We start from the raw sequence: 24,804 nt of genomic DNA on the forward strand, positions 1-24,804 counted from the left end.
ACTTGAATCTGTGGGTACCAAATGGAGAATTGTGCCCCAACTATAGTTGCCCTGTCTTGGCTAGCATCATGTTCAAAAATCCAGTTTTAATGGTCAGAAGGACTAAGATAATTCTCAGTGTTAAGTCTGTGAACTTTTAACTTGTCTTGACACAATTGTGCTCAACCTCCCAGACCTCAGTTCCTCCAGCCAACTAAATTTGCTGAGGGAATGATCCTCAAGTCCCTTTAACATGCTCCTCAATCTTAAGAAAGACAGATGAATTCTAGCTGAAACTGATAGAAGACCTAGGTCAGACCTAAGGTGAACTGAGTAAAACAATTAAATAGCAATTCAGTTAAAAAGCACGGTTAACACCAGCTGAAAATACATTTAAAACATAATTGAAATGATGCAAGATGAAAACAGTGTGTTATTTTACTGCCAACACTTTACTGCCGTACGATTAAAGATTGTTCTCTCTCTCTCTCTAACTTTTTAATCTGGGGGATGAGGGTGGAATCAGTTTTAAGTATTGCCCACACACCTTGGTGGCACTTCTTCTCCAATGTGCTCAGGCACACCCCTTTAAACCCCTTTTTCAAACAGAATGATCCCAATCTTGATATCATTACATAACTACTTGTTTGCAGCTTGGCCTTTAAATATTAATCATTTTGTGTAGAACATCTACATAGATAAATATGGAAACCATAATGTAACCAAATGTCAATAAAGGTACAACTCTGCTGTAGTGGCACATGTTTCCTCTGAAAAATGGTTGGGGATTCAAACCCTCACAGCATTACTATTTCTTATAAACACTAAAGTACACATTTTGCTGTTGTTAGGTGCCTTCAAGTCATTCCTGACTTATGGCAACCCTAAAGCAAACCTATAATGGGGGTTTCTTGTGAAGATTTGTTCAAAGGGGGTTGCCTTGGCCTTCCTCTGAACTGAGTGAGAATGACTTGTCCAGGGTCACTCAGTAGGATACCATGGTCAAGGTGGGATTTGAACCCTGGCCAGTGCTGAAATCACTACACCACACTGGATCTCCTTATTTGTAAAGTACCCATTACAAATAAATTCTGCCAAGAAAACCCTGTGAAAAGGTTCATCTTAGGGTTGCCATTAATTGGCAACAATTGGAAGACACACTACTATTACTAATACTACTACTTAATGTAGGCCTAGCTACAAAGTTTTCATCATAATTAGTGTTTATCTCCTTTAGTATGTGTATCATAGAGATTTCCTAGTTCCACCAGTGGCAATGACAATACAGGAATCTGTCCAATCTGCATATTGTTCTTGTGTGCCTCCAAGTCATTTTTTACTTATGTCGACCCTAACCTATTAAAGAGTTTTCCTGGCAAGTTGCTTCAGAGGGGTTTTCCATTGTCATCCACTGAAGCTGAGAGAGTGTGACTTGCCTAAGGTCATCCCGTGGGTTTTTATGCTCAAGCTGGGAATTGAACCCTGATAGTAGTAGTCCAACGCTCAAACCACTACACCACGTTGGCTCTGTACTGACCAAAAACAAGGTGGGTATTTTCAGTTCCTCTGAGGCCCCCGGCCACCTGGAGTTTGTAAGAATTAATAATGTTGTTTGTATCACACCAGCAATCTTTCAAGCTCAAGGCTTAGAAATAAATCTAAAGTGGTTTTTTTTATCCCAGGCATCCTTCAGAACCAAATCTTGACATACACAGTGGTGGATCTCCTCTCTCTCTCTCTCTCTATCACAGCAGTTTGAATACAACAGTAAAGGAAATTAATAGACACTACTGATCCACTATTCCCCTGACCAAGAATGCTTTCTAACTAGTAGGAGTCCTTGACAGAGCAGCTTTTTTTTGGAAGCTGCTGGTGAAGAGGAAAATACGATTTGCTTAGGTTGCATTACCTCAGAGTAATTTGAAGCCCAGCTGGAATCCATAAATAGCAATCAGCATTGTCCTGTGACATCACCAGAGCACTGAGACCCACACACCCCTCCTGCCTCCAAAACGTAAATGTCATTTATCGGCTTTGGAAGCCACACAGACACAGAGCAGAAAACTGAAGCCTTTGCTTTTGTGGATCCTTTCAAGTCAAGTGTAAGGCCAGATATTAAAATATGCGCATGGATAGAAAGAGAGAGGAAGGGAGAATATAAGCAGCATTGAACTCACCGGCCCCATAAGTACCATTAAATATTTCATTACCTATGTATTAATACAGTACTAGACATGCTGGTGAACAATGTGCTCTCCGTTCGTTCCTCCTCCCCAAGAAAGCATATGTAGATTCATGGCAGGAGACAAATGTATTTCCTATACACCACATTTATAAATGGTATTTTTGTAACACATTGAACAAACACTCTCGCTATATATTCCACACCTCTATTTTTGAGCTTTCTTTTTGAAAATAGTGTAACCATATTTAAGGAGCACAAGAGCTCATTTCTAAATGAGTGGTTAATTCTCTGCTCACACCATGTAAAGTAAGGGGTTACCTCATTTTTCTTTCATGCACACATCTCATACTGGATTTGCTCCAATGCAGCACAACCTAGGATGTTGTGATATCTGCAAGAGTTGTGAGAGGCAGTGTAGCATAATGGTTTGAGTGTTGGACTCTGACTTTAGAGCCAAGGGTTCAATTCTTTGCTCAGCCATGAAACCCACTGGGTGACCTTAGGCAGGTCACACACTCGCAACCTCAGAGGAAGGCAATGGCAAACCATGTCTGAACAAAACTTGCCAAAAAGACCCTATGATAAGTTCACCTTAGGGTCACCATAAGTTGGAAATGACTTGAAGGCACAAAACAACAAGCTCCTACACTTTAATGTTAACCAAGCTCCAAAACACACTGCAGAAATAATCCAGTTTGAGACCGCTTTAACTGCCCTGACTCAGTGCTAGGGGATTCTGGGAACTGTGGTTTCGTGAGATATTTAGCCTTCTCTGTCAGAGAGCTCTGGTGCCACAATAAGCTACAATTCCCAGGGTTCCCTAGCACTGAGCCAGGGCAGTTAAAGTGGTCTCAAACTGGATTATTTCTGCAGTGTGTTTTGGACCTAAGGCTAAGAGGTTGCTTCAATGCTCTTCTGTGTGTGATTGGGATGGATTTCAAGGAGAAACCTTAGGGAAATAGTCTTGTTGGATGTGTTCTGGGCATGAAGAAAAGGAATAAGGGTAAAGCTATTTTAGACAGTTATTTCAGCTAGGACTGATTGAAATGGATGCAGGAAGGGCAGGGGCCTATCAGAGTGGAAGAGCAAACAGATAAGGAGGAGAAAGAATTTTGAAAGAAAGAACAAGATGCTTGTGTTGAGGCAGTTTTGGATATTTAGGCAAGGTTATCACATATCACAGAGAAAACCAGGATGGCATAGTAGTTTGAGTGTTGGACTATGACTCTGGAGACCAGGGTTCAAATCCTGACTCAGCCATGTAAACCCACTGGGTGACCTTGGACAAATCACACTCTCAGCTTCAGATGGTAATGGCAAACCGCATCTGCAGAAACTTGCCAAGAACTGCTCATGATGGTTTCATCTTAGGGTTGCTATAAATTGGAAATGACTCGAAGGCACATATCACAGTAGCAGACTGAAAGGAGTAAAGAATACTGGCAAAAAATGAGAGCATGAAGGCAAGAGAAGAGAAAACCAGAAAAGAGCCTCAAATAACTTGGGCTTAGGAGTCATGCTAGCTACAAACCTGACTAGCTACCATGGAACATGGGAAGAGGGTGCTGAGAATGTATTGATATGTACTTGCAGCTCTGTCAATTTTAGTATTGTTTTGTCCTACTGGGAAACCAAAATCTGCAATCTGGTGCATATTCTGTCATGCCGGGGCACGTGTTAGCTGGCAACACCTGAGAATCTCCACTTTCTTTGTGAAACTGGGAAAGTAGTCCTGAAAGTGGGTGGATGATGTAACACAGAAAGAAGTTAAAGACCAAGCTAAATTTCCACTTGCCATGGGTCAAGTTCAAAGAAGCTAGTATAGCAGCGGCAGGGGATCATATACAAAGAAAAATTAAGAAACACAAGGATCCTTTGGCCAAGGAGTTGTTAAAGCAGTTAGTAAGTGCAATTCGAAAGGTCAGGGTGTAAAGCTAGGTCTCAAGGGTAGGGAATGTTACCCAACAGCAGGGTGGAACTAAATCAGTGTCCCCTTAAGATGGACACATTATGTATAAAAGACCAACTCTTTTCAGCATTTGTTTGTGTCTGTGCATTTTTCATAAGTATGGTTTGCTTTGTCAAGGCTTCACCTTGTGAACTCACTTATTCACTTGTTCAGGGCTGAACAAAAGAAGGTGGGGTGCTCTGCATAGCTCTTCACCACAGCCTCCCATGTTGCAAAATTTCATTCACTTGCTACAGTAGGTTGGATTTCTTTGTGAGGCTAGGTTTGCAAATGCAGGACTAACCCAGGCCCTGAGATTTTTTTTTGGGGGGGGGACTTGAAAACTAGGGATGATCTCCTGTTATATCACAGGGGAAGGTCTTGGTGATGTCATTAAGCATAATTCATTAGCCATCAACTATAGTTACACAGAGTATGCCATTCAAATAATAAAAAAGTCACCAAGGCTGCATCTGCACTGCAAAAATAATTAAGTTGACAGCACTTTAACTATCACGCTATAGAATTCTGGGAATTGTAGTTTTCTGAGACATTTAGCCTTCTCTGTCAGAGAGCTCTGCTGGTGCAACAAAGTACAATTCCCAGAATTCCACAGCACTGAGCTACAGCAATTAAAAGTGGTGTCAACCTGGGTTATTTCTGCAGCACAGATGCAGTCCAACTCTAACAGACGAGGAACTCACATACTTATTTCAAGATTGTGCTCTTGCCATGAGATTTCTCCCCTTCCTCCTGAACACCAGAGAAGGACCAGCTCTGAGATCTGGGAACTGTGTGTGAAGCACAAGAGCAGAATACACAGAATGGAAAAAAAAAACCAAGCAAGCAAGCAAGCAAACAACATAATTTGGACTAAAGAAAGGAAGAATGTCACAGATATGGTCAATTTGTGGATCATTATTATTTGTGCATAATTGTTTTCCTTCCTAATGTAGACTGTAAGCACATTTTTACTACACATGATAGGAAGATTTCAAGGAAAGGGAAGCAGGGTTCTAGGATAGGCCATCTAAGAAACAGATATTCAGGTCTTTTCCACTTAAATGTCTTGGCAACAAGGAATTTAATGGACGAGAAATTATTGCTCCATGGCCTCAATGTCATGTCACTGCCTACTGTATCCCATAACACAAAAGAAACATTATCTTAGAGGCCTAGAGGAAAATTTCCACTGAATTTACAGCAAGTATCACTACAGAAAGACAGTGGGCATTCGCTTGAGTGCCATTGTGCAATTAGACCACTTTGTTGGCTGAGGAGGGTCTATAAAAGAAAGCTAGTACACTTTGACTTTAAAAAGGCAGTTAGTGCTTTTGTTCTATGCAACAGGTTTTTCAGAAAGTCTCCTGGGGGCACTCTCTGAACCCTTTACTCTTCAGATTGCCTTATCTGATGACTGGGATAAGAACATTTTTCTTATTAACTGCTGAAACGAATTCTCCTAGGGATTATTAATGAACAGTGTTATTTCCCATTAGGATCAGAGAGTGTAAAAGATAGACTGTTTAGGGTGGAACGTGTTTTTTTCAGCTTTCAGTAGCTGAGGATCCCAATACACCAAGGGAGAAGGAGCCTCATCCACTTGTCCTCTCTCCGCTGAACTATGATGTGATCTGACTCCATCTGTGGTTATCCATCATTCCCAAATGGGGAACTTTTTCTGGCAGGAAAGTGCAGCCATTAATGACATCTAAAAGGAAAATAATTATTACCCTAGATGGTGATTTGACTTGATAAGAGGTCTTTGTCCCTCTGCAGTGCTAGATACAGACAGTGAGATTCAACATTCATTTGAAAGAGTTCATGAACCAAATCTGACAGAAGACAAAAGGTCAACACAAGCCTTTGGGATTAAACCTCTAACCTCACATCAGCATTCAGGGTACCAGACATTGTTCTGGAACATTGTGATTTCAATCACGCACGGTTCAGTATCTACATTTTAAAAGGCCTTACATATTTCCATGCAGAAGCATTTTGTAACAATGCAATAGCCCATACCAGGGGTGAGGAATGTGTGGCTCTCCAAATGTGTCTGAACTACAACTACTATCTCTCCCCATCAGCATAGCCAATGGCAAAGAGATCACATGAGTTGCCATTCAACATCATCAACAGCAGTAATTCTCAAACTCTGGCCTTCCAAGCGTTTTAGACTTCGTCTACTTGAATCCCAGACCATTGGTCAAGATGGCTGAGGCCCCTGGGAGGAGATGTCCAAAACACCTGGAGGACCAGAGTTTGGGAATCACTGATCTACAGAACCACATGTTCCCCAGACTTGATTTATGTTATTGCAAGGAGCTTTACAAGTAAAACCACTCCAATCTGTTATATATTCTGGTTTTTAAACAGAGTTAGTGTTTCTAAAGCATATTAAAACAAGCATTAACCCAACCCGATCTATATTAAATGACAAGGAGCATGTTCTTCCTTTCTCATTAATGTCACTTTCTCCAAAACATAGCTTGAAAAGGTATCCGCCTCCTCCTGATCCACAATGCTTGCACTGGAGAGACTTCCCAAACTATCAACCCACTGTGCCAGCCGTGGATAGACCAGAGGCTTCTCCTTGTCAAATGAAGGTAGGAAGATTTCTTCTTTAATGATGCTGGTAGTTAGGTTCAGTTCTATGGAGGTAGCATAAATGATTCAGCAATTAAGTATAACCAGAAGGAAGCCAAGGCAATTTGACAAGCTCTGAACTTGACCCCAAATTAGCCAAAAAACTAACTGGTAAAGACAGAAATTAGTTTGCTATATTGTGAAGTCAAAGGCTTTCATGGCCAGCATCCATAGTTGTTTGTGGGTTTTTCAGACTATGTTCTAGAAGAATTTATTCCTGACGTTTCACCAGCATCTGTGGCTGGCATCTTCAGAGACATTCTCAGAAATTCTCTGAAGATGCCAGCCACAGATGCTAGCGAAACATCAGGAATAAACTCTTCTAGAACATGGCCACATAGCCCAAAAAACCCACAAACAACTAAGTTTGCTGTATTGTTTGCCATCTATGCCTTTTTAAGGCAGGTTTAGTTAATTTATCATGTCTTTTAGATTGTAAGCCTGAGGGCAGGGAACTGTTTGATTAAAAATAATATTGTAAACCGCCCTGAGAGCCATTAGGGCTGAAGGGCGGGATATAAATACCTAAATAAATAAATAAATAAATGTTCACAGTAAGGAGCCAATCACAAGGAGAATAGGTATATTTCATACACTTAGCTGCAATCTTAACACACTTATTAGGAAGTAAAACCAATTAAAATACAGCACGACTTACTTCCAAACATAGATGCATAGCACTGACATGTTAGTTTCACTTTTAACTGTTCCCAGATGAAATCAATTCTTACAATATAGCAGTCTTGCCAGTTTATTAACAGCACAGGAAGCTTTCTTGTTAGCATCAGCACAGAGGATTCCCCCATCTAAGGGATTTTTGGCAGACTGTTGTAACACTGGATACAAGAAATCCAATTTAGCTGAGATTACATTTATTTTTAAAGACCTGACAGTCTCTCATAAGCTTCCTTGCACTATCTTGACCTTGCCGAATTCCTGGCTCTATGCAATTAATTATCTACAGCTCTTAAGACCATCCCCCAATCCTGGGACTTGGAAAAAAGAGACATGTGCCTTTAGCTTGATATATTTTATGGGATAGTTTGCCAGCATGTAGATTATCAACATGTGGTCATTAAGCTAATTTTCCCTGGAACCAGAAGTAGGTCAAAGCTTTGCACTTTACTTGCCAATCTATTCAGCTGTCCCACCCACAACAATCCGACTTTGTGCATTTTAGTTCCACTCAGTCAATCTTCCTTCATGGGTGGAAATAAATCAAAGGCCTTCTAACTATTTACCACTCATTGCCTCATTTAAAAAACCACAGTAATTTAGCATTATAACAGTAGGTGACTGAAAGAAAAAGAAATCAACTTTGGCCCCATTCATACTGGGGTAAAAGACATGGAGGGAACTGGGATGATCCGGATGCCCCTCCCCCGAATCGCTCCGTTAGCAAGTGCCCACTACAAATTGAAATCGAATGCATTTTGACAGAAATCGAATGCATTCTGTAGATTGGCCGCTGCCAATCAAGCTATCGTCATGGTGACGTTTGCAGGGCATCGGGGGAAGTGTCCTCCCTTTTTAAAGAGCCAGGCACAGGGGTTTCAGCGGCTGAAGCAGGGAGAGAGATGCCTCTCTCTCTCTCTCTCTCTCTCTCTTTAATAAACCTGTGGGCTTTTGGGTCAGATCTGCCCCTGTCCCAGGCAAAGGATGGGATTGCCATGCTTTTTTTTTAATGCTTTTAAAAGCAACATTAGCTTTCCCTTTGCTTCCCTTGCTGTATCTGCTCAAGAAGACAAATCATTCGCATATTTGCTCAAAAAAAATTGGTAAAAATGTAACATTGATTGTTTGCAACATTTGTAGCTTCTCCCTCTGCAGAAAGCAAGTGCAAGCCTGGCTCCATCTGCCTCTGGAATAGAAACCATGCGCAGGTGCGCTCAAAACAAATGGATAAAAATGAAATATACATTCTGGAATAGAAACCATGCGCAGGTGCGCTCAAAACAAATGGATAAAAATTAAATATACATTCTGGAATAGAAATTGTTTGCATTTGAAAAGGGGGGGGGTTGCCTGACATGAGCTCCGTGATTTTTTTTCCCCTCCTGCAAGGGAAGGAATGCCTCAGCGACAGAGGGCTTTGGGCAGGGGATGCAGGGAAAAGAGGCTCCTAAAGAATGCCTTCCCTTGCTCCCTTCTGCCCAGGGCTCTTTCCTCCTCCCCCTCCGATGAGGGGAGGAAATGCCTTGCCCTTTGCCCACCCTCTGGCCTAAATCCCTCCCTCAATTTGCCTCGATCGTGATCGAGGCCAAAGTTCTCATTCCCAGGACCCGGGGTTTTAAAAAAGAAACGGCATTTGCGCCAATTTCAAAAGACCCGCGCTAGGGGCCATTTACCACGGAACGGGTGTGCAAGCCCCGGATTCGCTTGTGTGAGATTCGGGGTGAGTAGGAACTTCACGTGATTGAATCGGTTTCAAAACCGATTTTTTTTGTAATGTGAATGGGCCCTTTGATGTACACCAAAAATATAGGGTTATTTCTATTTAGATTGTCTTTGGCTTTGCTGAAATGCCTCCTGTTGTTTTCAAAACAAAAGGGTTTATTTGGACATAACAGTAAGCCACATTTCTAAAGAATGCTGGCTTGCGAAGTATGACCAAGCATAACAACACAGTGCTTGATTGTTCCTGCTTGGATCCTCCTGCAGTACGAACAGCTAAACAAACCAGGAAGCTTGTACTCATGGTTTGTTTAACATTTCATCCAAACTAGGACCTTTATGTTGTATTTGAATAAACTGGAATAGTAAGATGAGGTTTGTTCTTTGCTTCTGTTCAAGTAAGAGAACATGCCAGAAATCTTGTCTGGACATAAGACTCCAACTACACATGGAACCACTTCCCTCTTTTTTTATTGCAGACCTTGAAGATGTCAGCCTTGCCTAAGGATAATTTTAACACACTAACTTCCTTCTCATAACTTAGCTTTATAGAACAGTCATAGAATCAGAGTTGGAAGAAACCACAAGGGCCAACTCCCTGCCATGCAGGAATACTCAGTCTGCCTACATGTGACCTTCCAGCCTGTTAAAAAACCTCCAAAGGAGAAGACTCTACCATTCTCCTAGGCAGTGTGTTCCACTGTTGAACAGCTCTTACTGTCAGGAAGTTCTTCCTAATGTTGAGGTAGAATTTCTTTTCCTATGGCTTGAATCCATTGCTCCAGATCCTAGTCTCTGGAGTGGCAAAAAAAGAAGAAAAAAAGAAAAAGAAAAAAAGCTTGCTTCATCCTCCATATGAGATCTCATAAAGTATTTAAGCATCCATTTTATTGGATTCATTTTATTAGACAGATTACTTAGTTTAAAATAGCCAATTTGTTTGCAAAGGGAGCTTTTTAGCAGCTTTGACACTAACTGGGAGAAAGAGATGTTGGTAGCATAAAGCTTTCATAGATTTTCATAGATTAAGGGGCTGTGCAGACCACACCTAAGGGGTGGCCTACAGCCGCCTTCAGCTGTGTTGGATCAGGGCCGTGGCAACCACACACCACGGCCCCAATCTCACCTTTCCAGGGCGCAAAAAGTGGCTCCATTTTGTGCTCTGGAAAGGGCATGATAGCTGCGGCGCTGCAGCTTTAAGACACTCCTTTGGTGCTGCATTGTGTGGACACAGCGCCAGAGGAGTGCCATGAAACTGTACGCCATGTGGAGCAGTGCATGGTGTCACAGCGCCCAGGGGGGGCAGAGTTGGGGTATGCGTCATGTGGATGCCACGCCCCAACTCTGCTCCCAGGCCAGCCTTAATGGGCCTTAGTTTACTTCTTCAGAAGAATGGCTGTGCCTTTGACTTCTACCACCATGGAAAGATCCCATTTGTTAGGGGGTCAATGAAATAAGTGAATTTTGATTTCAAGGTGTGTAGTCTTAGGAAGGCTGTGAATCAGACTCATTATCTGAGCACAAAATTGAACAAAAACAAAAACATGAAACAAAACTGAACATGTTGTCTGAATATAACCAGGAATTGTATAGAATGGAAGGGGAATATCCACCCTCCTCCACCATCTTCTGCCCTGGCTACTGAAAGCAGCAGGAATCAGGAAAAGAAAGGAGCTCAGCTGCAAAACCATCCTACCTGGTGGGATTGTTCTTCCCTTGAGTCTGTCACATTGAGCACATAACCTACTGGAAACCACCACCACCCCACTCCCCATTTAAAACAGATTTAGGCATTCATTGACAAAATGAATTTCTATAATTTATTGCACTAAAGCCACAAGTAAATTGACATAAATGATACTGTACATTTACAGCCAAAAGTAAGAAGTTCACAAAGTTTGACATTGGTACTCACACAATAAAAATATACTACTTGCATCTATTCTCCAGAAACATATCACACCAACACACATACCTTTCTCTAGCAAGTCACATTACTTCATCTAATCCAGGTAACACATTTCAGACACAATGTACAGAACAGCTGCTATCCTTTTTTAAAAACAGCTGTTGTTATTTTAGTGCATGGGACAGCCTATTCTAACTGTACAGTAGAGCTATCAACCTGGTGGGTAACGGAAAAGTTAAAAGACAATCAAAATGGTTGATTTCAGATAGGACGCTTTGAATGCCAATAAATATTTTTCAAAGCTAAAAACTTCTGATTGTACTAAGCTGTATTACAAATTGTTTATTTAAATCAACATCTATTGATAACCACCAGATTTCTTTTGCCTTGTTTTTGTATTCATTAAACTTTAAGGCAGTTTTGAAAAAAACCAAAACAAAACACCACTCTTGCTTACCACTGCAAAATCTGGTACCTGAAATAATTTGCTCCCATTCAGGAAATCCAAAAAGTGTGCAATTTCAACTTATTTTTAGGTACCAAAAGGTAATACACCATGAAAAATAAAACACTTTGGAATCTTTAAAGATTTAGGAGGAGCTCCCCTCTCATTGTTACTTTCAGTGTCTCTTCTGTATAAATGTATCACTTTTAAAAACTTTTAAAATATCAGAACACAAGAAGGCAAATAAAACAACAATGAACTTCACTGGTATAGCAATTGCTCTATAAATTTTACAGCACATTCCACAGAAAATTCAACAGGTGCGTGCATTTGTTGCTCCCCCTGCTGGCAGCTTATTTTGTTAACTGAGGTAGTTTTAAAAGAAATGAAAAAAGTGGGATGAAGAAGGCGACAAACGTTTACATTTCTAAACCATGCTACTCTTACTACACTCCTAAAACCCACAATCTTAATTTAGGGCTATGGGCTATATATTAAAAAAACGCATCAATAGGTAGGGCTAATGTATGTTGGTTAATTTTATTTCTTGATGCTGATGAAGAAATGGGGCAGCTCTGTTTAACCTTTGCTTGGATAGATTTTATCTGCAGAACATAAATGTTCATCAGTTTAGATAACAAATCTGTTCATTTTTAAAAATAATCTTGGCAGGGAATGATACTGTTAGGGCTTAATGACTAGCTCTCTGCAGAACAGGAAAGCCTGAATCTCAGTTAGCATGATGAAAGAACTAGATAGAATTAGGAACAATGGCCTGTTACAGACAGCCAAAATAAAGCTGCTTCGAGTCACTTTGGAGGTATGGTATTTCAATGATGCATGAGTCCTAAGAGTCTGGAAGCTTCACCAAAGCTGCACTCCAGTCCTTAGGACTGGAGCGTGGCTTTGGTGCGGCCTTTGGACTCTTAGGATGCATGTATCATTGAAATACCATACCTCCAAAGTGACTCGAAGCAGCTTTATTTTGGCTGTCTGTAACAGGCCAATGAAACAAAGCTAAAGATTTTATATGCTCTAACCAAGAAATATTACACTATTGAACCAATGTTTGGAAAAAAAATGCTTCAAAATTGCCAACGCCACTTATTTCCGTTGCTAAGCATGACAAGACTTTTTTAGCATTCTCAATCAGATATGGCAATTGTTTTAGACAACAGGAGTCTTAGCCAAGTACAACCAAGGAGCCTTTCTGAAAGGATTTACTGTTCCTTGTCCTAATTTCACAAGCTAATTTGCTTGAAAATTGCAGAAGTCACAGTGTTTATACAGTACTGAATTTGTTCAAAGGAAGGCCCTAGGTTTGAAATTCCAAATGGTTATGACAGTAGAGCAGTACAGAAAATGATTTTCAAAAGATAAAATGGATATAGTGAACTTTTAACTCACTTAAGTTTCTCTTCTAGAGTCAAGATGCACAAGAGTGGAAGGCACTGAGAGGCTAGTGCAAAACTGTTGGATCACTTCAGATACCTGCAATTGTCAAACTGAACTGCTCTGTCACTATTACTATGGCTAACCTACCTCTTAATGATATCCCCTCTGAGATTTCTTCTGTACATTTCATGAATTCACTTAAGAAGTGGATCTTTATTACACAGTTTGGCTAAAGAGTGATCTCTTATTTACAGGGCAATGGTACACTTATGTCTTAAACTACCTGGAACTTAAGCCAAGTTCATCATGTCAAATTTTAAGATTCAAATAGACACTTCTGAGGGTGGTTGTGTAAGATAAATAAGCAAGTATGACATATTTTAGTAAGGCCGGGGAACTGGAAGTTCAAGACATGGTGTTTGCGACAGGATAAATGTAGAAGACTAACAGCAGCTTTACTGAAGGTTCCTGTAGCTTTTCCCATTTTCATCTGATGGAGATTCTAGAACTTCCTTCTCCAACAAGAATGCTGAATGAAGCTTCAGCTCTCTTGGCGGTAGCTGCGTTATTGGTAGTCTTTATTCCACAGAAGGCAGTGCTGTAACAGAAGAGCATGCCCATTCATACATTCTCCAGCTTGTCCATCCAAACACGGGAATGCTGTGCTGCTTTGTTTACCGAAATCCAATGGGGGAAAAACATGTGCAGCAGTCATGTGCAGCAGTCAGGAAACAGTACTTGGATTTTTTTTTCCTTTTGGTTTGGTTGAAAACAACAAATAAGCACTTTATATTCCAATGGTGTTTAATCCTTTTGTCCAACGCTGCATGCCAATATAAAAACCCTGAATGTGTTTTATCTTATGTAAACTGAAATTCCACTAAAAAGTGTCTAGATGAAACCCTGGAGAAGGAAAAGTGACAGAACAAACTGTTGTCGCCTGCTGTTCTCCACTCCTGCCTGCTTCACATTTGGCATCACTGTTCTTCACACCTAAAATTCACAAGGAAGCATTTGCCTTCATGTATTTTAGCTTAGAGGAATATTTGGGCAACATATGGAGAATGAGTACTCGCTATAGCAGCCAGCAAAGGTAAATCGTTGGATTCAATCCTAGAAATAATAATTGAAAGAAATGACAAAGGTTTTTCAAGATAAAGTTACAGCTACATGTTAAATCACAGCCAGCATGGTGTAGTGGCTTCAGCATTGGACTATGATTCTGGACATCAGGGTTTGACTCTCACTTGGCCATGGAAACCCACTGGGTGACCCCAGACAAGTCACACTCTCTCAGCCTCAGAAGAAGGCATAGACAAACCCACAATGAACAAATCTTGCCAAGAAAACCTTGTGATGGGTTTGCCTTAGAGTCACCATGAGTTGGAAATGACTAAAAGATGCACAATGACAACAACAAAATTGGTACATTAGTGTTCACATGAAACATTAATGCTATGAGGACTTGAATCAACAGTCATTTCACACAAGTATCTCCATGTGGGCTTTCAGCCATGGGGTGATAGTAAGAATTAAAGAAGACATGGGACACAATGCAACTCTTAGAGATCATTGAAGCTGTCCTGTTAAATTAGGTTGGGCAACCTGTTGCCCTCTATATTACTGGACTACAATTTCAACCAGCTTTAGCCAGCACAGCAAAATGCAAGAGACAGTAGGAACTGCATTGCGTCAATGTCTGGAAGGCCATAAATTGCCCACCTCAGATTAGAGTAAAACTATAATCCCATACCCATTTATTTGCGAGTAAAGCCTCAATAAACACAGTGGGGGTATTTTTTCTCTCCTTTTCAGCAGAATCCTATATGAGTTGAAAGCACAATCCTATGTGCATTTCTTAAAAGCACAATCTATGTAGCCACAATCTCATACATGTAGACAATCTCAGAACATTCTCACAGGGCCATGCAGCACTGACGACAATAGGAAGTGGATGACTCCATTAATCTGTGTAGGGCCTTAGTTAACAATAGTCTAACTTCTGTCTCAGATAGAACAGCCAACTGTCATGGATTATGGGAGCTGTAGTCCAAAACAACTTGAGTGCATCAGGTTGCCTGCCTCTGCAGTAAGTGCTTCTGGTGTATCCTGCACCACCTTCTAACTGGTAAGATAAAAGACATACTACAAAACTGATCATGTTAACAGAAAGCACACAACTGCACAGGGAAGGGATTCCTGGCAGCCTGAAAGTCATCCAGATTTTCCTGAGTGACTTCAGCAAGGAACAAAACAGCTCTAAACAAGGATGAGGGGATGGGGGAAGGGGGATAGGGAGGAAGGGAAATCAATATTCATGTGCAACCAAACAACTGGAGGGTCTCATGAGAGCATATATGGATTACATGCTAAAGAGGGGGAAAAAGAGCAGTAATACACAGGCTGATAACTAGATCCACCATGCCAGCAACATAAACCCAGAAAATGACCCAGAAACAAGGTTGAATGCTGTATGTATGTTGTTCCAGACTCTTGTCAAGTAAGATACTCTGCCTTTGGTGAACAATTCTTATTTATATACAGTAACAGGAAGATGGTTCAGCAGTTTGCTAATCTAGAACTGTTTATTTATCTGTCACATTTATATCCAACTGCCAACATTTCCTGTGCTGAAGATTGAGTTATTTGAGGGTGCAGTAATGTATCTTTCTAAAGCTTTAAAAGTGTCAAATGACAAAATAAATAGTGCAGTTTCGTATGAACTCAGGGTTGGGAACAAAATTATTTTCCAAGGCATTCGTGTATTTAACTGCTTTATATGCTACAGAAGCAAACAAATCACACAGACAATCTCTAAAAGTGAGATGGGCAAATGGCAGCCTACAGAGCAATTCTGTATGATTCCCTCAATGGAACTGCCTAAGTATTGCATTTATTTTCACTGTTTACAAGTAACATTTCAACAGAAAATTGCCCCAAATTAATTTGTTCTAAACAATCCTACCAAGCAGAAAAAATGCAGCTAAATTAATAAAATGTATTTTCCCCAAATCCCACTATCATTTATTTTCTCTCAAAATGGGACTAAAAGCAGATTTTGGTCCAAAATGGGACTAAAAGCAGATATGTTAAAACAGAAATAGCTAATGTATGATACAAGGGTAAAATAGGGCAGCAACATCAAGTGAAGGATTTTATACTAGTCAATACATGTTGCAGTTATATCTTTTTTCCTCAATATCCTGATTCATTATCCCGATTAGCTATTGTAGTCTAAAATTAACAGATTTACTTCCCTGTGGCATCCTGCACTGAGCAGAACTCTCCCTCATCTACCTTCCAAAAACTTTCCCATTTTTAAGTTTCATTTTATTCTGAAGTAAGAAATTTCTTCTGTTTCTTTTCAGTTAACATCTTGATTTGGTTTTCAGATGGCACTGTGGGACAGATATCCAAAGACACCCACAGCACTTCACCCACGTTCTGCAGTGTGACTTCTCTCTTTCTCTCTCTTTCTGTATCTATTATCTATATCTGTGGTCCAAGGCACACTGCAGAAATAATCCAGTTTGAGACAGCTTTAACTCCCCTAGCTCAATAATAGGGAATTCTGGGAATTGTAATTTATTGTGGCACCACAGCTCTCTAACAGAGAAAACTAAATGTCTCAGAAAACTACAGTTCCTACAATTTCCTAGCACTGAGCCAAGGCAGCTACAGCAGTGTCAAACTGGATTGTTTCTGCAGTCAGTTTTGGACCCATATCTATATGAACAATGGGAGTATTCTAACTGTTCAGTGCATGACAGGGCTTTAAAAAACTCTACTCAAAACTTAAAGCACTTTTAGTATCACTTACCCCAACACCACTCCAAGTTCTTTCACATGAACTCTTGATTGACCTCGCAAATATTTAGATAGCATAGTGCTTTTGAGGTACATTTCCTGTAGACGATCCTCCAGATACATTATACACTACCAATGAAAAAAACAGTCCATGGTGATCAAATCAAGAAGAATACAGCACAACAGGTATAGTCTAGAGCACAAAAACACATGGAATTTAAGATCAAAGTTCTATCTATCTCACAGGTTATTACTTCTCCAGAAGTAACTGCCCAGAGAGAGATCTAGTATACTTACCCTGAGTAAGGGTGGGAGTTTACTAATCGCCAGATGAGCCAGAAATGGGAATGTTTGGGGTGACATAAGGCACTTTGGTATTATTACCCCCACGCCTTCTCTGTAATCTAATGAGCTTGATGGGACTGCAAGTAATTACCTTATACTGTATACTCATGTATAATTCAAAAAATTTCTTCCAAAAAAAAATGGACCTAAAAAACCTGGGTCAGCTTATACACAGGTCAATATGGTCAGGTAAGCCCCTCGCTGTCCCCAATGGTGGCATGTGCACACACCATGCAGCCATTGGGGAAAGCGAGGGCTCAAAGCGAGGGATTCAAAGCAACTCACAATGTAAAAAAAGGATACAAATAAAATGCAGGGGCTGGAAGGAATTGGGAGGGGGAACAAGTAAAAGATACTGACCACAGGCAAGCTGATAATGCATATCAGCTTCCCCATGCAGGGTCCTCTCCTCAAAGCCTTCCTGGCAGGCTCCACATGTGAGCCCTGCATCCATTGCTCCTGCAAACCTCCAAAAGTCACCCAGAGCATGCTGTCACCACTTCTTGCTTTTCTCGGTGGAGCTTTCCTTTCAGAGCCTGGGGGTAGCCGCTTTGCCTCTGGGGCTGCTTTAAACCGGGACGCAAGGCGATGACCGGGTGCCAGAATCCAGTTTAAAGCAGCCTTTTTTCCTCTTCTCCTCAGCAGGGCCCACCACTCTCCCCTCTACCTTGGTTGTCTCCTGGGAGGCAGTCAAGGTCAGGGGAGAGTGGACAGTCAATGCTGGCTCCCCGACCCTCCTCCCCACCTTCACTGTGTCCTGAGAGACAGCCAAGGTGGAGAGGAGAGTGGAGGGCCTCGCTGAGAAGAGGAAGAAGGGTCTGCTTTAAACTGGATCCTGGCATCCAGTCACCACCTCCCATCTGTGTTTAAAGCAGCCCCAAAGGCGAAGTGGCCATCCCCAGGCTCTCAAAGGAAAGCTTTGCTGAGGAGATGAAGTAGTGACAGCAGTGCTTTCTGGGCGACTTTTGGAGGTCTGCAGAATCAATGGACCAGGGCTTGCATGTGGAATCTGCCAAGGAGGGCTTTGAGGGAACTCTGCGTGATCAGCTTGCCTCTGGTGAGTGTCTTTTACCTATCCCCCTCCCAATATCTTTCAGCTTCTATATTTTATTTTTATCCTTCTCTTACACTGTGTGCCTCTGTGAATCTCCCACTTTGAGCCTCACAATGGCTGCGCCGTTATGTTTTATCCTTAGCTTAAGCATGAGTCACATCAAAATCTCTAATTTTGGCCCCCAAACCTGATCCTGATTTATACATGAGGTCAATTTATAGTTGAGTATATATGTTACATTCTGGTGGACCTACAGGTTGTGGGAAATAAAGGATGAAACAATGGTTTGCTAGGGAGAGAGAAAAAAAGGCTGCAATCAAGAAAGGAGGTTCTGAGAAAAGAAGCTTACAATTCTTGAACAGAAATGAGATTTCCTAATCCACTGTTCCTAAGTTATCTGATGTAGGTGACCAGTGTGCCAGGGACTAGTGCCATATTTGGGTCCACTGGCAACAACTATTTATTTCTGGAAATTGTGCAAGGACTGGCAGCTGATGGCTTGTGGACAAGTACCAGTCCAAGAACCACCACTTTGAATAATACTGTCTTAGAGTAGTTAGTTCCAACAACAGTAATCAGTTCTATTAATTGATCTATTAATTCCTGGACTGCACTTCTTCTAGGTTTAAAAACTAAGTACCATGGCATACATATTCAAAAACTTGTGTGTCACTTTTTTCTTGTGTGAAGGTCCTGAATGAAGACTATAAATTAATACTTACAAAGTCAGCAGGAAGGTTGAGTTTATAAAGCTGTAAAATGGACTGTAATAAGGAAGACACTTGGTTGGAGACCAGGACATCCTTGCCCAGCCTAATATTGTCCAACATCTTTCTCTGACTTGTGGCCACCTGGACAGTCCATTTATCTGTATTTGCAATAATGCAAACAGCTTCTGCTATGGGCTCATCTAGAACAGGATGCTGTAAAAACAAAGACATCAGAAAGAACAAATGAAAGTTTGAAGCTGCAATTCTATTTTTATTTGACTGCATACTGAAATTACAAATGTTAATTTTTCTATTCCATTTCACATAACATGAAAAACCTTTCCAATAGCAGTCACATTCAAACAGTGGGCTGTTCTCCACTGTCTCTAATACTATGACAATTCTGAGGTTAGCAGGGTCTTTTCTTCTTCTTCTTCCCCAATAGACTGCATGACCAATGCATGACTGTTTTCCACAATCTCTAAGCCTCACCACAATTTCTAGAAAAAGTCTCTATGATAATTAGTTTCCTAAGTGGAAGGAATTTCTCCATAAAAGGGACTGACTGACTGACTGCAAATCCCAGCAGTCCCCACTATTAATTACACTGGCTAGGTCTGCTAGAAAGCAACTTTCCAAGAGCAGAATACAAATTCTACTTGCAATAATACAATAAATATGCATGCGTGTATGTGCATGCAATTGTGTGCACTATAGTTACAAAACAGACTCTAGTGCTCTGAAATTCATTGTGCTTAGTGAGGAGATTGTAGCTGGTGGTTCCTTAGTTTTTTTCCTCTCCCCTTTCAACATTAATTTGAATGTGTCTCTGTGTTAGATTCTTTTTAGTCACTAGTTGGCAGATTTCTTAAACCAATACACAAGTTTGCAGTTAATGCAATCTAAAATCACAGTGGAGATAGGGACAGTAATATGAGATTGAGTTACATGCTGTCTTTGCCATGCAGGATGCAGGCGTACAGTTTTCTGTAGCTATGGAATCATTCTATCATCACATCTTGTAACAATGAAGTCCATAAATTAAATCTGGATTCCAGCAATGAAAGAAAGTGATAGATTTGGATCCCTTCTGCGCACCTCATTTTTTGGCTTACTATCAGGTATACCAGATCCCTCTCCCTCAGCCCAAGGTTAATCCTGTTCAGGCTTCCTGCTCAGAAGTATACACAGACTTACATTCACTGCATGACTCAACTCAACTGGTAAGCATTGCTTAAGCTGTTCCTCATTACTTATTCCTTGTAACACTAGATCAGACACATATGAGGCACAATAGCCACCCAGAAGTGACCTTCCAAAATGCTTCACACTTTGATTGCTGATTGTGCTGGATCTGAAACACAGAAATTGGTTGCCTCCTTAGTGGTCAATTTCTTCAAGGCTTCTTTGTTAAAGGTATTGAAATGTTTTGTAAATAGAGTTATTTTGACAAGACTAGTGCTATGTGAATGGACTACACGACTAATTTCCTTGCCAAGAGACTGACATGCTCAGGATTGGCAATGAAAAATAGCCAATGAAAAAAGTAGTCATTATAAAGTAATTGTTTCTCATATTTGAATGTTAGTTGTTCCATGGCTATTAACAAACAACTGCATATCTACCTTAAGTTGCAAATACCACAAAGAATTTTCTCCTGAATTCTTAAAGAATGCCAATAATGGCATTCTGAAATTAGCCAGATCCATCCCGTATGGATTAGTGCAATTATTTAGCAGCAGGTAGGTAAAGGTATTCCTCTTTGCAAGGTTCTCAAGTCATGTCTGACCATACGGGGTGTGAACAGACAGGCCAAAATAAAGCTGCTTCAGTTCATTTTGGAGGTATGCTGTTTAAATGACACACACATCTTAGGAGGCCAGAAGCTGCACCAAGGCTGCGCTCCAGTCCTTAGGACTGGAGCATGGCTTTGGCATGGCTTCCAGCCTCTTAGGATGCATGCATCATTTAAACAGCATGCCTCCAAAGTGACCTGAAGCAGCTTTATTTTGGCCTGTCTGTTCGGGCCCTAAGTCAAAGAGCCAGCATTGTCAGAGACTATCCTGTGATCATGAGGCCAGCATGATTGCAAAGAACGCTGTTTACCTTCCCACCAGAGTGGTACCTATTTATCTACTTGCATTTGTAATCCACCTTGATTCCTTTGGAAAAAGGTGGAATATAAATAAATTATATTATTATTATTTGCATGTTTTCAAACTGCTAGGTTGACAGAAGCTGGGACTAGTGATGGGAGCTCACCCCATCATGCGGCACCCCGGCCTCAAACTGCCAACCTGCCGATCTTGGAATCAACAGAGTCAGTGTCTTAACCACTTGAGCCACCGTATCCCACTGAAATTAGCCAGATCCAGGCTGTATGGATTAGTGCAATTATTTAGCAGCAGATACAGTTATGTAAATTATATTTTTAAATTACACTGAATTACAGCAATTGAATGGTCAGATCTGAAGAACCATTTTTTTCACATGAAAACCACTGAGTGAGTGGGGAGTCAATGAATACACAACAGGCAAAGTGCCATGTATTTCAATTATAGTTATGTTTGTGAGGCAGTAACTCTATAGAGACTGAGGCCTGAAACAGACACACCAAAAAACAGGGTCTGCAGGCGCACTGCCACATTTTGAACTATGGCCACATCAGCCACGCATGCACAGCTCCCATCTGGACCACCACTGCGGTTTTGAACAAGGTGGGCAAAAAGAGCAGTATTTTACTACTACTTTTTGCTCTGGTTCTGTAGGGAAGAAGCAGGTCCGGCACGGTTTCCCTCTGTGTTCAGGGCATGCATCATCTAACTGCTAGGCCCCAAGTGAGGCTGGAAACTACGTTTTTTGGCTCGTCTCAGTTTCTCAAAGTACCCTAAAATCCAAGAAAGTTATCTTCCCTTTTGTTTACACAAAAATATTTTGCACTGAGTCATTTCTGTTTTGTGGTCCTAATCTCAAACATGCCTGTTTACAAAAAATGGCTGCATAATACAGTATGGATCGAATGTACTTTCTGGTTAACAAAAAGGTATACTACACTAAGCTTATTAGACTAAGCCTTTGCAAAAAACAAAGCAAAACAAAAAACAGTGGGTGAACATCTCCCCTTTGGTTCTATTTAACTAAAACCTTACATAGTGATGCAATATTTTTTAAAAAAATTAATTTTACTTTGAGCTGCATTTAGTACTATCTTTAGATAATAAATACATTTCAGTTATCACAAACAAGATTTTCCATGATTTTGCCAATACTGCTAGGTGGTAAAAATCTCTGGCTTTAGGCTGGATCAGATTTCACATCAGCTTCCATCATATTATTCAAAAGTTATTTTGGAACAACACAAAAATAAAATAAAACCTCTGGGGAGCCACGCCATAGAGCTGCACATTTTTTTCCTCTCTGCTTGTTTACCTTGGCAAAGCAAGTTCCACTTCAGAAAGTTTTTCAGGCCTATTGCTAGCAATGTTAGAAGATGGTACACCTGGAATAGATGCACCACCTTCATCATCACTCTCACCCAGGGCGCTGTCACAGCTTTCATTCCTAGGAATGTTCTCTTCCAGGCTAAAAGTGTGTTCTCTGCCAGCATCCCCACAGGGGATATCTTGAGTAACTACTTGGCCAGATTCTTGCTCAATACTGGGACTGCCTGAATCACAGTCAAGTGAACTTCTTTCCAGGTTTTCACAGCATGTACTTTTAGAAGCCCCTAGTGCTCCAAGATTTATAGTTCTGACTTTGCCATCATGTGACACAGACATCCGATCTAACGACAACCGTGGTGCACTTGGTGCATGCATTTTACTAGCTTTCTGCCTTGTCCGTGGTTTAAGACAGACGTTTGATTTGTCCTGTTGAGGCTGAAAAGATAGACGTGACACAACACATGGAGATGTGCTTTTAATCCTGAGCATTTCAAGAGTTTTATCCATCTCCTTCCTTTGTGTTTCTAAATCAGACTCTGGTGAGGCTGAACTTCCAATCTGAAAGGTAACCCTTTCCAATCGAGAATATTTGGAGCCAAACCTCTCAGGGCATGGTACAGTGGCCAAGCTGCCAAGCATCTGTTCTATTACACCACAATGGTTGCCATTATTCATCCTTGGTGTCAAATTCTCCAATTTAGCTTGCTCTTCAGAAACAGGTTCTGAATGGGCTACAGTTTTTCCCTTCTTGGTCTTCTCCACAATTCTTTTTGGGGAGCCAACTCTGGACAAACAAGGAGATGTCTCAGGGCACTGCCCAAAATTTATTCCTTCATGCTTTTCCTTCACACAGGTGGACTCAACCAAGCTGTCACATTCCACAGCTGCAGCACACCTGTGCTTTCCACACTTTGGGGGATGAACAGGAGGTACGAGAGCAGGTTCATTTTGAACAGTGACAACCACATAGTCAGATTCCTCAGCTTCTCCCTTTTCCAGAGCTGTTGTGATATTGCTGCCATTCAGGGTTTGCTCTTCTCTTCCAACTTGCCCACTCCAGGTGAGCTGATTCTCTTGTAGCTCAGAGCACCGCAAGAAATATGTAAGGACATAGAGTATGCGCTGAACCAAATCCTTACGTTTCCCAACAATTACAGTCCTAGTCATCCTGACAGGTGAACCTATAGCACCATATAAGTCACCTAGACCAAACAGAAAGGGGGAAAAAAGAAGGATATTCACTCCAAGTGAGTTAACTAGGTAGACACATGGCTTAAATCGAGCATGTAAAAAACATATTTGTCTAAAAGAGAGTCATCTGTCTACAAAAGGTGCAGTGACAGTCAACAGTCAGGAATCAAACATTATTACAGTCATCATTCCATCCTGACATCAAAGAAAAACTCAAGGATGTGATCCCACTCCAACAGAGCTATTCTAAGTTCCATTGATTTTAGCAGAAGAAATGAATACACATGAATACACTTCCAAACTGAAAATCAGAATCTTTGGAGGAATCAATCTCTTGAGTTTTATCTACATCATATAAATTGATTATTTTTTGCATGTCATTAGCATAGAGTTTTATACTCTGTGTTAAAATAAGTGTTTGTGTGAACACTTAAAACCCATATAAATTTAAGTAATTTACAGTTTCGTTTCTATGTTGGAAGTAGGTCAAAAGGCTTCTCAGACTTCTGGCTAAAATCAAGTGTAAAATAGATTTATAGTAACTAATTTCTTACAGCTATGCCAATAACAACAGTGGTGGATCAGCCAAATTAATTATCAGTATAGCAATCACAGTAGCCATTCACAATATGGCCTTTAATAAAAGAGGATCACAAAATTTAGATACTGCTGAAGTGTAAGCTACATGGCCTGAATAACAGCTATAAACGTTATTACTCAGGGCTATGACCTACACTTCAGCAATATCCAAGTTGCATGTTGCTTTTTACTGAATGTCATACATTCTCAATTATTATCATTACTAGACATGATTGTCTAGCAGATGTCAAACTGGTATTTTGAAGTTCTGGACAATTTTATTGACCTAATAAGATCTAAATGATACATTTGGACAATTTTTATTATTCTGGCTTATCTATTTCACTCTAAAGTGCACCAACACATTTCAAATGAAGAAATAAAAAGTATAAAACCATAAAACTATCAGCAAAAAACACAACAGTTGAACCAAACATCTTTAAACTGAACAGAGAACTTAATGAGTGTTAAGATGGACTAATGTCTGAGCCACCAGATATTATTGTACAACAGCGTTCAGATGTTCTTGTACTACAACTCCCATCTGATCCCTCAAGAGGGATGCTGAGAGTTCTCATCTAACAAAATCTGGTCACAAATTACCCATCTCCACATTATGAAGTATGGAGAAACAGATGGCTCACTGAAGTCATTAATGGAATTACTAGTCAAGTAATTCTTTGGCTTCTAAAGGAGAAAATTCTTCCGACCCTATTTCCATTGCTTGAAATATTAGATAGAGGGTAAAGGAAGACAATAAGCAATCTGACCTCT

At 40.6% G+C, this 24,804-nt stretch overlaps 1 protein-coding gene across 3 annotated transcripts in view; it reads right to left on the reverse strand.

Moving 5' to 3' along the window:
• Window positions 1-12,516: 12,516 nt before the first annotated feature.
• Window positions 12,517-24,804, reverse strand: part of FNIP2 (folliculin interacting protein 2) — a 61,613-nt gene continuing 49,325 nt past the window's right edge. For all 3 annotated transcript variants that reach the window (XM_042469078.1, XM_042469077.1, XM_042469080.1), the window contains 5 exons: window positions 22,247-23,462; window positions 20,015-20,171; window positions 18,830-19,030; window positions 16,722-16,837; window positions 12,517-14,014 (listed from right to left, as the gene is read on the reverse strand). In XM_042469078.1, the coding sequence (XP_042325012.1) occupies window positions 13,936-14,014; window positions 16,722-16,837; window positions 18,830-19,030; window positions 20,015-20,171; window positions 22,247-23,462 (1,769 nt within the window). In that variant the 3' untranslated portion in view covers window positions 12,517-13,935. The remainder of the gene's footprint in view (window positions 14,015-16,721; window positions 16,838-18,829; window positions 19,031-20,014; window positions 20,172-22,246; window positions 23,463-24,804) is intronic.

The sequence above is a fragment of the Sceloporus undulatus genome, chromosome 5 (assembly GCF_019175285.1).
Source record: "Sceloporus undulatus isolate JIND9_A2432 ecotype Alabama chromosome 5, SceUnd_v1.1, whole genome shotgun sequence".
Classification (NCBI taxonomy): domain Eukaryota; kingdom Metazoa; phylum Chordata; class Lepidosauria; order Squamata; family Phrynosomatidae; genus Sceloporus; species Sceloporus undulatus.